The sequence below is a fragment of the Physeter macrocephalus genome, chromosome 17 (genome assembly GCF_002837175.3).
Source record: "Physeter macrocephalus isolate SW-GA chromosome 17, ASM283717v5, whole genome shotgun sequence".
NCBI classification, from domain to species: Eukaryota; Metazoa; Chordata; class Mammalia; order Artiodactyla; family Physeteridae; genus Physeter; species Physeter macrocephalus.
The window spans coordinates 10377412-10389933 of record NC_041230.1 but is presented as its reverse complement, the minus strand read 5'-3'; the positions used below and the strand labels follow the sequence as shown (position 1 = coordinate 10389933).

General features: G+C 55.0%; 2 protein-coding genes across 15 annotated transcripts in view; one reads left to right on the top strand and one right to left on the bottom strand.

Annotated features, from left to right (window-relative positions):
* LOC102986691 (POU domain, class 2, transcription factor 2) overlaps positions 1-12522 on the top strand; it is a 114155-nt gene that overhangs the window by 26586 nt on the left and 75047 nt on the right. Inside the window, exon 1 of one of the 14 annotated variants that reach the window (XM_028477636.2) lies at positions 8866-8961. The exons of the other annotated variants lie outside the window; for them this stretch is intronic. Coding sequence (XP_028333437.1) covers positions 8955-8961 — 7 coding nt within the window. The 5' untranslated portion in view covers positions 8866-8954. Of the gene's footprint in view, positions 1-8865; positions 8962-12522 lie in introns of those variants that run through there. 14 annotated transcript variants of the gene reach the window in all.
* On the bottom strand, positions 2436-3316 carry LOC102989511 (transmembrane protein 25-like). Its single transcript, XM_055079212.1, is given in 3 exon segments — positions 2436-2596; positions 2599-3195; positions 3313-3316. Coding segments are annotated over 3 exon segments (762 nt in total).

Genomic DNA, 12522 nt, shown 5'->3' with positions numbered 1-12522 from the left:
CTTGCCTGGTGGCGCAGTGGTTAAGAATCCGCCTGCCAAAGCAGGGGACATGGGTTCGAGCCCTGGTCTGGGAAGATCCCACATGCCGTAGAGCAACTAAGCCCGCGTGCCACAACTACTGAGCCTGCGCTCTAGAGCCCGTGAGCCACAACTACTGAGCCCGCGTGCCACAACTACTGAAGTCCGCGCTCATAGAGCCTGTGCCCCGCGACGAGAAGCCACCGCAATGGGAAGCCTGCGCTCCGCAATGAAGAATAGCCCCCGCTCGCCGCAACTAGAGAAAGCCCACGTGCAGCAACAAAGACCCAACGCAGCCAAAAATAAATACATAAATAAATTTATATTAAAAAGAAAAGTTCCGTAAAAACTTCACTGGGGAATTCCCTGGCAGTCCAGTGATTAGGACTCTTCGCTTTCACTGCTGAGGGCCCAGGTTCAGTCCCTGGTTGGGGAGCTAGGATCCCGCTAGCCTCATAGCACAGCCAAAAACAAACGAACAAACACAACAACAACAAAAGAACTTCATTGAATAAGTTCCGTGCCACCTCCTATTTTCTCCCAGCTCAGCAAATGGGACCTCCACCTACCCTGGCATCCAACTGAGGAGCGTGCCCTTGACACCACTCTCTCCCTTACCCTCATATCCAAATGTAAAGCCTTGCTGACTGGATTTGCCTCAAGGTTTTTCCAGCTTGTGCCCTCCTCTGTGTCCCTGATACCAACGCCGTAATACTAGGCAATACTACCTCTTGCCTAGGCTATAGCAACGGCTTCCTGATTTTTCTGGCCCCCACTCAAAAGTGTAAAACTGCCCTTGATGAAACTCCCATGGCCTCTGAGATCAAAAGATGCTTAATGACTGGGCCCCATCCAGCCTCTCCAGCAGCATCTTTCTCTCACAGCTTGTGCTCTAGCAACCCCCCCGCCTGTCTGCACACACCCTGCTCTTCCTCATGTGCCCGTTTTTTTCTGTTCATACTGTCCTCTCTGAGTTTAATGCCCCCTGCAATTTCGGGAGAATGATTTCCCCTTGAAAACTCAAGAGAATTTGAGCTCTTGACAGCAGGAATTATATCCTCTCCTGCTTTGCATCCCTCGCACCATGGAAGTCACACTTATATAGGTACCTCAGCTTGTGTATGGAATGGATGAATGTATAAACTGGAGATTTACAGTAGCATGGGAGCTGGTTCTTTTTTTTTTTTTTTTTTTCACTCAGTCAAGTTTATTGAGAATCTACCACATGCTCAGCACTGTCCTTGGCAGTAACGTGAGAAAAATTACAAAACAAAATATCAAGAAGAGAAAAATACACTTTGCACTCTGTTAATTTGCAATCTTTTCCGTGTTGCTTTTCAAAAGCGTTCGTGGGTTGTTTTGGGATATGTGATCTCCCTCCTTTTTCATGTCCCCCTAAGGTTTCCAGCACTGTCAAGTTATGTGCCACTATGGCCATCCCCTAAAGAACAGAGGATGGGACAGGAAGAACAGCTTCCTGCTGATGGGGCCGTCAGGGTCCTGCTGATGGGGTAGTCAGGGCTGGGGTCCCATAGCGGGGTAGATACTTGGAGCGGTAACCCTTCAACCCCGAGGGCTCAGGGCACTCACAGTGAATCATGAAAAGGCCAGACTTGGGGAAGCCCCAGACAGGGCCCTGGGGCCCTTGCTCACCCCCTCCCCGGAAGATGTGCTTAAAGTGCTAACACTGTAAGAAAACAAGGCATAGCTACATGCAGGCCTGGACGCACCAGACTTCTCACCTCCCATTCTTCCCCTTTCTTGTGCTAACACCAAGCGCTGGCACCACCAGGGCCCAGGCCAGTGGGGAAGTCTAATGCCAAGTGAAGAAGTGGAGAAGGTCCAATGTATAACCTATGATGCCCAAGAGGAGGCTGGGGCAGAGAGGTGTGCAGCAAAGGGTACTGGTTTGTGCTTGGCCAGTGCTGCTGGGCCAGGGGTGAGTTCCTGTGCAAAGGGCAGGTTGGTTCTCTACAGCTAGCAGGGTCCTAAATTTTCCCTGAGGGAACAAAGCTGCATAGCATGGGAAGGAGGTCCAGGACATGCAGGGCCCTCCCAACCAGGCTTGCCCCACGCCTGCTGTACACGGTGCTGAGGCGCGCCGGTGTGGGGCACAGAGCTGCCCCAAGCCGACAGGCCATGCCACGCTTAGATGCTGGAAGACCTCCAGGCACACCTGGACAGAGAGCCCCATCCTCCTGGGCACAGGCAACCATGCAGGCCCTCAACCGGCGTTGGAACAAGGGCTTAGGTCCAGCTGGCAGCCTTGCCAAGGATACCAGTGACCCAGAGGACAAGCAAAAGTGGCAGTGGCATGGCCTCTTCCCGTTGGCAATGTGGCCAGGCAGAGGATGCCTTGGAGGAGGACCGGGAGGGTGCCCAGGGGCCAGGAAGTCACCCTCTGTCTTAGCCTCAGCTCAGAGCCAGATCTCATCACTGCCCACACTGGACACCCGATAAATGTAGCCCAGCATCGGGAGACGGATGAAACCTCGGCTGGTGAGGAGGCCTCCGGGCTCCGGATCCAGAAGCTCTGGCTGGCTGTTGTCCTGAGCTGTCTGCTGGTCCGCTGGTTCCCTCTGGAGTCCGGAGTGAGGTCGCTGAGCTGCAGGTGGGACGGGAGGGACATGTTCCCCCGCGGCAGGCGCACGTTGTTGAGTGTCAGGTTGTTGGAGTCACTAGGGATCAGGGATGGGCTCTGGGAGGGGCCTGCGGCCGGAAGCGAGGCGCTGGCGACACCCACATCGTCGGTGGCCACCACGGAGAGGTTGCGTGGCAGGCCGCGGAGCTGCAGCTGCGCGGTGTGTCTGGTGAGCCAGGGGTAGTTCTGGGCATCCGGCACCAGGAAGCCAGAGGCGTTGACAGTCTCCGGCCCATCCTGGTCGATCCAGGTCACGTTGGCAGGCGGGTTTGCACGCACCGGGGCAAAAAGGACGACCAGGAGGAGGCCCGGGCCTTGCGCTTCCTGGTACTTGGCCCCAACCTGGGCAATCTCCAGCTTAACCGTACACCTTGCAGGCACAGAACAGCGCTGACTCCACGGGACAAACAGGCACACGCTCGCAGGTACACAGAAACCACCAGCAACCGTGCAGCCTGCGCCAGGCCCAGACACACACACACAGACACACAGACACACACACACAGACACACACACAGACACACACACACACACAGACACACACACACACACACACACACACACACAGGCATAAACACTCGGGTACACGTGCCCCTCCCCCAAAGGGACTGTCCTTCTCCCGACTCTGGCTCTCTCCTGCCCGCTTCCCTCACCCATCTACGCCCCTTCTCCCCTCCTCTGGATTTGGGCTGAAGAGGAGGGGATCTGGGAGGCGGGGTCACGAAGCATGCCCTCCCCCCGCTTCCCTCACCCATCTACGCCCCTTCTCCCCTCCTCTGGATTTGGGCTGAAGAGGAGGGGATCTGGGAGGCGGGGTCACGAAGCATGCCTCTGGGAGCTGGTTCTTGAAGTCTAATAGGTTAGCCAGGGGGAGAAGAGTGGGAAGGACATTCTAGTTATAGGGAACTGCATGTACAAAGGCCAGGAGGTAAGAGGAGGCAGATTCAAAGAAGTAGTGGTGGTCCGGTGTGGTCGGAGGATAAGATGCATGGTGGGCAGGGACTGGAGGCGGAGGGGAGCCAGATATCGCAAAGGGCCTGAAAAGCTGGCTAAGGGGTTTGGCTTTTGTCCTGTTGGCAACAGGGAGCCCTGAAAGAGTTTGAAGCAGGGAGTGACTTCATCAGAGGCATGTTGTGGAACCATCACCCCAGTGGCCAGACTGGAAACTGGGAGGCCAGGTAGGAAGCAGGTGCATCGGGCCAAGCAGGAGGTGTGGAGGCCTGAACCAGGACACTGGGGGCAAGGGAAGAGAAGAGGAGATGAATCTGAGAAATATTAGGTTGAATTCTTTGAAACTGCTCTTTTGTAAAAAAAAAAAAAAAAAAAAAGCTGATTGACGATTGGTACTTTTCATATGGTTCATCTTTTTTTTTTTTTTTTTTTTTTGGTATGCGGGCCTCCCTCTGTGGTGGCCTCTCCCGCTGCGGAGCACAGGCTCCGGACGCGCAGGCCCAGCGGCCATGGCTCACGGGCCCAGCCGCTCCGCGGCATGTGGGATCCTCCCAGACCGGGGCGCGAACCCGGTTCCCCTACATCGGCAGGCGGACGCGCAACCACTGCGCCACCAGGGAAGCCCCTTCATGTGGTTCATCTTTAAAAAAAAATAATTTTATTGTTTTTTTCAGTTGGTTTCTACATTTTATTTATTTATTTTTAAATTTTTATTTTATATTGGAGTAAAGTTGATTAACAATGTTGTGTTAGTTTCAGGTGTACAGCACAGTGATTCAGCTATACATATATATGTATCTATTCTTTTTCAAATTCTTTTCCATTCAGGTTATTACAGAATACTGAGCAGCGTTCCCTGTGCTATACAGTAGGTCCTTGCTGGTTATCTATTTTAAATATAGCAGTGTGTACATGTCAGTCTCAAACTCCCAATCTATCCCTCCCCAACATTTCATCTTAATATTAAGGTGGTAAATGAACTGAATTAGATTTCAAGCCCGATTTGGATATGAATGTGAGGAAGAGGCTGTCAGGCTGGGGGCCATTTTTCTTGACTTGATTGCTAGATCGGAGGGAGGTGCTATTATGGGGGAGGGATTCAAGTGTGTGTGTGTGTGTGTGTGTTGGGGGGGCACGATGGGGAAGAGGCATTTCAGGTTAGACTTGTTGATTCTGAGGTGCCTTTGGGACCTCCAGGAGGTGGCTGGGTATCTGGTCTGAAGCTAAGGAGAGAGAGCTAAGCTGGAGACAAATTTGGGGTTACCAGCAGAGAGAAGACAGTTTGGGGTAAGGATGATTCACTCTGGGAGAGCAGCCGAGACAGCAGGAGAACCAAAGGAGTGAACTTTCTTAGATGTAAAGAGGATTTTTAAAAGATGGTTGTGACCGTGTGCTGCGGAGAAGGCAAGTCCCGTAGGACTGAAAAGTGCCTGTTGGATTTAGCAAGGAGGAAGGCCATCTGCAAGGGGGAACATTGATGGGGGTGGTCTGGACCGGGCTCTGGTGGGGCAGAGACCAGGCCCTGGCCTTGACAGTCCCTTCATCCTCAGTAATGCATAGTTCCAGCCACCAGGGGGCAGTGGCCACATGGAATCCAGGCCGGAGGGATCCACTGGGGCCAGCAAGCTTGCAGATAGATGTGGGCTGTGGGCAGGGACTTGGGGGGCGGGGGGATGGCCCACTTCAGAGGCTGTTGCCTGGTGGGGAGGGACGTTCCCACGTGAAGGGAGCAGGGACGTTCCCCGGAAGGACAGGGGAAGGAACCCCTGTCTGTGGGGCGGCCGAGGGCAGATGAGCAATTCCCAGTCCTGTCTTGCTTGCGGTTTCCCTCTTGCGGGCCTTTGGGGGTGCAGGTGGGGTTTATTCAACCCAGTACTCCCAATGGTCATGAGGTTTGTATTTTGGACCTTGATTTTCTCTACTCTCATTACTTGATAGCCCTACTTTGCATTCTGTGTTTGAGGCATACTGAACTTTTTTCAGTCCTCACCTGCTACCATGTGAAAGTCCTTCTTCCATGGAAACGCCTTACCCTCCACCTCCATCCTTAAGGTCTTATCTCAGGCATCACCTCCTCCTGGAAGCCCTCCCTCACTGCCCCCTCCACCTCCTCTTGGTTCCTACTGAGCACAGTTTTCCCTATCTTGAGCCTTAACGTTCTGACGCATAATTTTTTGTTTATTTATGTATTTTTGGTCAGCTTTATTGCAGTATAATTTAAATACAATCATTCACCAACTGTAAGTGTACAGTGTGATGGGTCTTCACACACACAGGGTCATGTAACTGCCACCAGTCATGATGCAAAACATTTCCGTCACCCCCCAAAATTCCCTCCTGTCCCTTTGCTACAGTCCCTCCTCCCAATCCCAGCTCCTTTCCACCACTGAGCTACTTTTCTGTCACTAGAGTTTCGCTCTGTCTAGAATTTCGTGTAAATGGAATCCTACCGTATATAGTCTCCTGTGACAAGCCTTGTTCACTTTGCTTTTCGGGTTCATCTGCATTGCTGAGTGTATCAGTAACTGCTTATTTACTGTCTTTTTCCACCCCACAACAGGGTCTCTGTGAGGGTCACCTTTGTGTTTTCAGCTCATAGCACGGTCCTAGCGCATACTAGCACTCAGTGATTGTTTCTTAAATGGGACTGAATCATATGCTCTGGGAGAGACAACCTAGAAGAGCTTCTTGATCCTTGGAAGTGCGTAACGCTAAGCCCGGCTACAAGATGCCCGGTGGCCTTCACGTCGCCCTCCAGCCGCTCTTCCATTTGCCCTGGCCATTTCTAGCCAGCAGGCTCTCGCTCCTCTGCTTCTTTCTAAGCTTCTTCCTCTACCTGGTCCTTGGTTCTCCACTCCTGCCCGCCCTTCTGGCCTTTGGAAACCTCTGTACCACGGAGCCCTCACCTCCTTGAGTCTGCCAGCTCCTTCTCCCACCGCCTCCTGGTCCCTCCCCCTGCAGCTGCCTCCACACCTCGGGCTGGCTCTGGGTACCATTCTCTGTGCCCCAGGAGCCCTTCTCTCTGAGCCCCTTTTGAGATGCTGGAGGCAGCTCTCTGCCCCATCCCGGGATGCTGAGTTATGATTTCTCTTCCCTCCTCTCTTCTGCTTCCTGCCATCCCCCTTCATGTCCGCCTCAAGCACCTTCCCATGGGAGAACCTTGGGGGAATCTCTAAATTTTGTACTGGCCAGAAAAACCTCTATCTCTCTGATTTCTTTCTCTCTCCTCCTTCCCTCCATCTCTCATCTCTTTTCTCCTCTCCCCAGTCTGGGTCCCTCTTCTTGACACCCTTAGCCCACTCTCTTCTCGCTGGTCTCCTGTCCGCCCCACTTACCTCCTTTCTCCTCCAGTCTCCCCTCCATTTACCTGCTGTCCCTGTGCTCCCCCCTTTCTCATCCACTGTCTCCTGTCTGCTTCTGTCCCCACGGCCTCCTTCCTTCCTTCCTGAGGTCCCATTCCACTTCTACTTTTCTTTCCCCCACCCTTCTTCTTGTACCACTTCTCTCCTCCTTCCCTCAGTTTCCTTCCCCCACCCCGTGTGCCTCCATTTCCCATATCTTACCCCCTTTACCCTCAGAGGTGTAAGGGAGACCCAAGACTTGTGAGCCAGACACAAAGACACACACACACACACACACACACGTGGCCACAGATGCGTGAGCAGACACGTTGCATCAGCAAGCATGTGCCTCTATCCAGAGGTGCGTTCAGATATGCAGACACAATTATAAGTATCCATAGCTTACAACATATTGCATTTATAACACCAGGTACCGTTATTTTTACACAAGTTTCTGAAATGTGAATGGGCCGAACGAGGAAGGGTGAGAGCTAAGCACACAAGTTCACTCACAGGGGAAGAACTGCATACATGCATATCTGTACCCAGACACGGCCCTCACTCAGACGCCCCCCCACCCCGCCCCACACACACTCTTCAGAGGAATCCACACTTCTGGAATCAGGGCTCTTTCAGAAGCAGGGAGAGCATATGCACATTTTCCCAGCCTTGTGTGCTGTGTCCCGCATACATCTTCGAACGTGCCTGGTGGCTGCCTCAGCCCTCCCGGGGTTTATGACTCGGGGCTGGGCGGAGCCCTCGAGAGCATTTAGGACAACCTGCCCCCAGGGCTGTCCTCCTGCATCTGCTTCTGGTACGTACATGAGGAATGTCAGCTTCTGCTTGATATGGATATCCTGGATAATTAGGGGATACCTATCATACGTGGGCCACTCAACATCCTGTCTAGTGAGCATCTGAAATGGACTTGCCACGTAGCAAATCAATATTTTTGGATCCTTAACAGTGGTATTCGTGTCCTTAGTGTGTATTCATCATACACATAATTATTGCACACTTGGTCATTCTTCGAAGGGATGAGCCCTCACCACATGCCGGGGGGCGAGGCAGAGCACAGCCCGTCCTTGTCCTTGGCCCCAGCCCTGGCCTGGAACCTCCCTTCTGGCAGTCATCCTCTGTCTGTCGCGCACACACACACCGGGGTCTGCTGGGTAGTTCATTGCAGGGTCCGTGTTCCTTCTTGCTCCTTCCAGGGTGGGCCACTCCTGTGTTGTCATTACACACACACCTTTTCGGGGGGGGGGGGTTTCCCTCTTACCAGCGGGACCCATGTGCCTTTGTCTGCAAACGGAGTGGGAGTTTCTTATAGTAACTTGTGTTATACTCATGTTGTGGGTCTCCAGAATTTGCTCCTGGGCCTCTCTCACGTTGACACTAGGGAGGCCCATTAGGTCATACGCCTGCTTTATAGGCACAGGCCATACAGTCCTCCCTGCGTTCACTTGCGCTGTGCATACACAGTGTGGACTCTGGCAGGCTGCTTGGTATGTGGTTCCTCCGTCCATGCCCTGTAGGTCTTGTGTGCCTAGTTTGTGTGCAGGTGGGGCAGGCATTTCCTGTATTTATTTGTGTCCTGCTCAGTCAGTGTGGGTGGGGCCTGAGGGCCTGCGATGTGTAGGATGTATTAAGTGGTTCCATGTCTCTTATGCACGGGCTGCGAAAGTCGCCGTACCTACTTTGTATGCACACGGGGTGAGTATTTCTTGCATTGATTTGTTTTGTGCACACAGTGTGGGTCCCAAGAGGCCGCTGCGCACACGGGGTAGTCGGTACTTCCGTGTCTGTTAAGCACGCCGGTCCCCGTGTACTTACTTTGTACGCCCGCGGGGTAGGTGTTTCCTGTATTTATTTCTGTTACGCACTTGCCTTGTAGGTCCCGGGAGCCCTCTCGGTACACGTGGGCAGCTGGCGATTCTCATGTTTCTCTCACGCACCCACCGCGACGATCCTGTGTGCCCATTCAGTCGGCACGGGGCAGCCGGATGACGGGTAACAAAGCGACAGGCTGTTGCTGAGCCCAGACCGCGCGGCGCGCCCGCCCTCCTCCCCCAAACCCCTTCCCGGTCTGGGTACCACTCGCAGCCCCATCCTCCTCCCCGCACCGCAGCGCCCCCGCCGGCCGGGGCCGGCGGCCACGTGTCCTCCTCAGACTCGGAGCCGACTTTGCCCGGGGCCCAGGGTCCCTTTCCCTTCAGCCTCCCTTTCCTTCCTCTCCCTCCCCAGCCTTACTGTGTCGGGCACAGGGGAGGTGTTCAGTGACCGTGTCCTGCCCTCCTTGCTTCCCTCCCCTCCCTGCTATTTTTGTCTCCCCCAACCTGCTCTCCTGTTCTCTCCCGCTCCGCTCCCCTAGACCCCCTTGTCCCTCTCCTGGTCTCTGCTCTCACCCCAGCCTGCACCTTTCTGCTTTCCCTAGGCTCTGCCTCTTTGTCCCGCACCCTGCCACACACACCTTTTCCGGTCTCATTCTGTATTTCGGACTCTCCATTTATCTCTTGGTGTCTCTGTCTTGTACCTCCCTAAGGATTTCTGTCCACCAGGGCGCCTCTTCCAGTGTCTGTCTGTCTCCATCGACCATATCTCTCTCTGTCTCTTTAGATGTCTCCTCTGTCTCTTGCAGTCTCTGTCCAGGTCTCTGTATCTCTGTGTTTCTCTGCGTCATCACTTTGCCTCTGTAAATCTCTGTCTTTGCCCTCTGTCTCTCACTGTCTGTATTTCTTCTTGTCTCTTTTTCCGTCTTGGCCTCTGTGTCTCTCTTTGCACATTTCTTTCTTTCTGTCTCTTAGGTTCCCTCTCAGAATCCCTCTGTTTCTCTGTGTTTCTGTCTACATCTCACTAGTCATCTCTCTCCTTGCCTCTGCCCCTCTCTCTCTGTGCCTCTTTCTCTATCTCAGTCTCTGTATCTTTTGGTCTCTGTCAGTGTCTTTCTGGCTTTGCCTCTCTCTGGCTCTTTCTTCATATCTCTCTGACTCTGCATGTCTCTCTTATCTCCATGTCTATCTCTCTGTGCCTGTCTCTGTCTCTGTGTCTTCCTATCTCTCCATCTCTCCAGCTCTGTCTTGCCTCTTCCTCCCTCTTTCTCTGAGTGTGGCTCTTTCTCCTATCTCTGATCCTTGCATGTCTCTCTCTCTTATCTGTGTCTCTGTCTCTGTCTCTCTCTCTCTCTCTGACTATTCACATCTGCTGTCTGTCTGCTTCTTTGTGGCTGTTTTTCTGGCTCCTCGTCTCTCTCTCTGCATGGATCTCTTCTCCTTATCTCTTTGTCTCTGAGTGTCTCTGGTTCTTAGTGCCTCTCTCTGCTTTCATGTCCCCATCTGCTCTCCCCACCTCTCTCCTGACCACCCGCCCATGCCTGTGTCTACATGTTTCTGTGTGTCTCTGGCATCTCTCTGCCTCTGTTAGTCTCTCCCTGCCTCCGTATCCCCTGTACTCCCACCCTCTCCCCGCTCCCTTTCCTTCCTGTATTCTGTGTCTCTGGTGTCTCTTTGAGTCTCTGGGTCTTAGGACATCTCCCTGCCTTTGAGTCCCCCTCTGTCCCCCACCCCTCTCGCTCTGTCTGTGTTCATATGTTTCTGTGTGTCTCTGTGTCTCTCTGACTCTGTGTCTCTGTCTCTGGGCATCTCTTTGTCTCTATGAGTCTTTCCCTGCCTCGGAGTCCTCTGTGCTCCCTGCCTATTCCCTCTCCCTTTTTCCCCTTGTCTCTGTCTCTGGATGTCTCTGTGTCTCTGGGTGTTTCTGTGAGTCTCCGGGCCTCAGGGCACCTCCCTGCTTTTGAGTCCCCCTCTGCTCCCTGCCCCTCCCTTTCCCCTGTGTCTCCTTCTGTGTGTCTCTCTCTGTGTGTCTCTGTAGGTCTCTGTGCTTTTCCTTGTCTCTGTGTCCCCCTCTATTCCCCACCCCTCTCCCCTCTCTCTGTTACTGCATCTCTATCTGTTTCAGCCTATCTCTGCGTGTCTCTGCGTGTCTCTGTGAATCTCTGTGTCTCTGTGAGTCTGGGGCCTCTCCCTGCCTCCGTGTCCCCTGCGCTCCCCGCCCTCTCCCTCTCCCTCTCTCCCCCCTCGCTCTCTCGCTCGCGCTCTCTCTCTGAGCATCCTTGGGCCCGGGGTTGCCATGGGGACAAGGTGGGAGCCGGGGATGGCGCGCGCCTGGGCTCGCGCCGGCAGCTCAGGCGAGGAGCAGCGGCCAGAGCAGCGCCAGCAGCAGGCAGCGAGCGGGCGCGGGAGCGGGAGCGGGAGCGGGGGTAGCGTTGGCGGCGGCGGCTCCTCCTCGGCCATCCCCTCGGAGCTGTGCAGCTGACGCGCATGGCGAAGACAGCGGCGCCTACCGATGGGAGCAGCGGTAAGGCAAGGCGGCGCGGCGCAGCCGGGCGGGCGGGCGGGCGGGCGGCGGGCAGCCTCCTCCTCTCCCCAGCTCGCCTGCGCGCCGCCCGCCCGCCCTCCCTTCCTCCCTCTCCCCTCGCAGCCCCTGCCCGCCCGCCCGCGCCGCGCTCGCCCTTCCATTTAAAAATCTTTAAAACTTTGCATATTAATATCTGCGCTTTGCATAATCTGACCCGCGCTTTATTGATTGCAAGAAGCTTAATGCAGCCGGCTCGGCCTATTGCAGAGAGCTCTCCGGGCGGGAGCCGGGCGGGCGCCGCTCGCTCCGCACCGCGCTCGGGCTGCCCGCCGCCGCTGCGGCCCCGGCCCTCTCGCCTCCCTCCCGGCGCCCGGCGTCGGGGCTTTGCCCCCTGGCTGGGTATTTTTATTATTTGGGGGCGAGGTGTGTGTGGGGGGGTCGGCTTACAGTTGGTGGCAGCGAGGGAACCAAAGGAGAGACGTGCGTGGTTGGTGGGGGGGGGAGGGATGGGAAGAAATGGGGACGCAGAGGAGGTGAAGAGGGAGAGAAAAAGGGGAGAAGGGGCAAGAAGGAAGGGGAAAGGAGAGGCGTGGAGGAGGAGGCAGTAGAGAGAGGAGAGAGCAGTCGACTGGGGACGGAGCTGAAAGGACGGAGGAGCCGAGCGAAGACAGAGAGAGAAGAGAAAGGAGGGAGGCCCGGGAGCGCAGACTAGAGAAAGAGCGGCCGGCCGGGAGCTGGCGGAGGAGACGGGCGGTGGGCGCTTTCATCGCTGCCGCCCCCAGGCCAAAAAAATAAAGGAAAAGAGGAAAAAAATAACACCAATAAAAAGACGAAAATAAACCACATCGCGGCTGGGGCCATCATGTACAAAAAGGAGCGAGCGCAGAGAGGAGAGACAAGGTGGCATCTGCGCCCGACAGACTGGCTTCGTTCGGCGCTTTGGAGAGGCTCCCCGGGCTGGGCGGGATCCCCATTTTGGACCCTGCATTTGGGGAGCGGGCGACTGTGGAGAAAATGAGGCGAGAGGGGGTCAGGGCTGGTGGCGGTGCCGCCTGTTTGTTTGTTTTTTCCTCCCTTTCCTGGGGGTGTGGGGGCCGGTGTAGTGTGATGATGGTGAGGATATTGCTTGGTGATGCTGTCTGAAGCTCGGAAGCAAGCAGGGTGCATGGGGGGGGGTGGAGAGGTAAGAGGGCACGGGGGACGAAAAGGGGTGGGGGT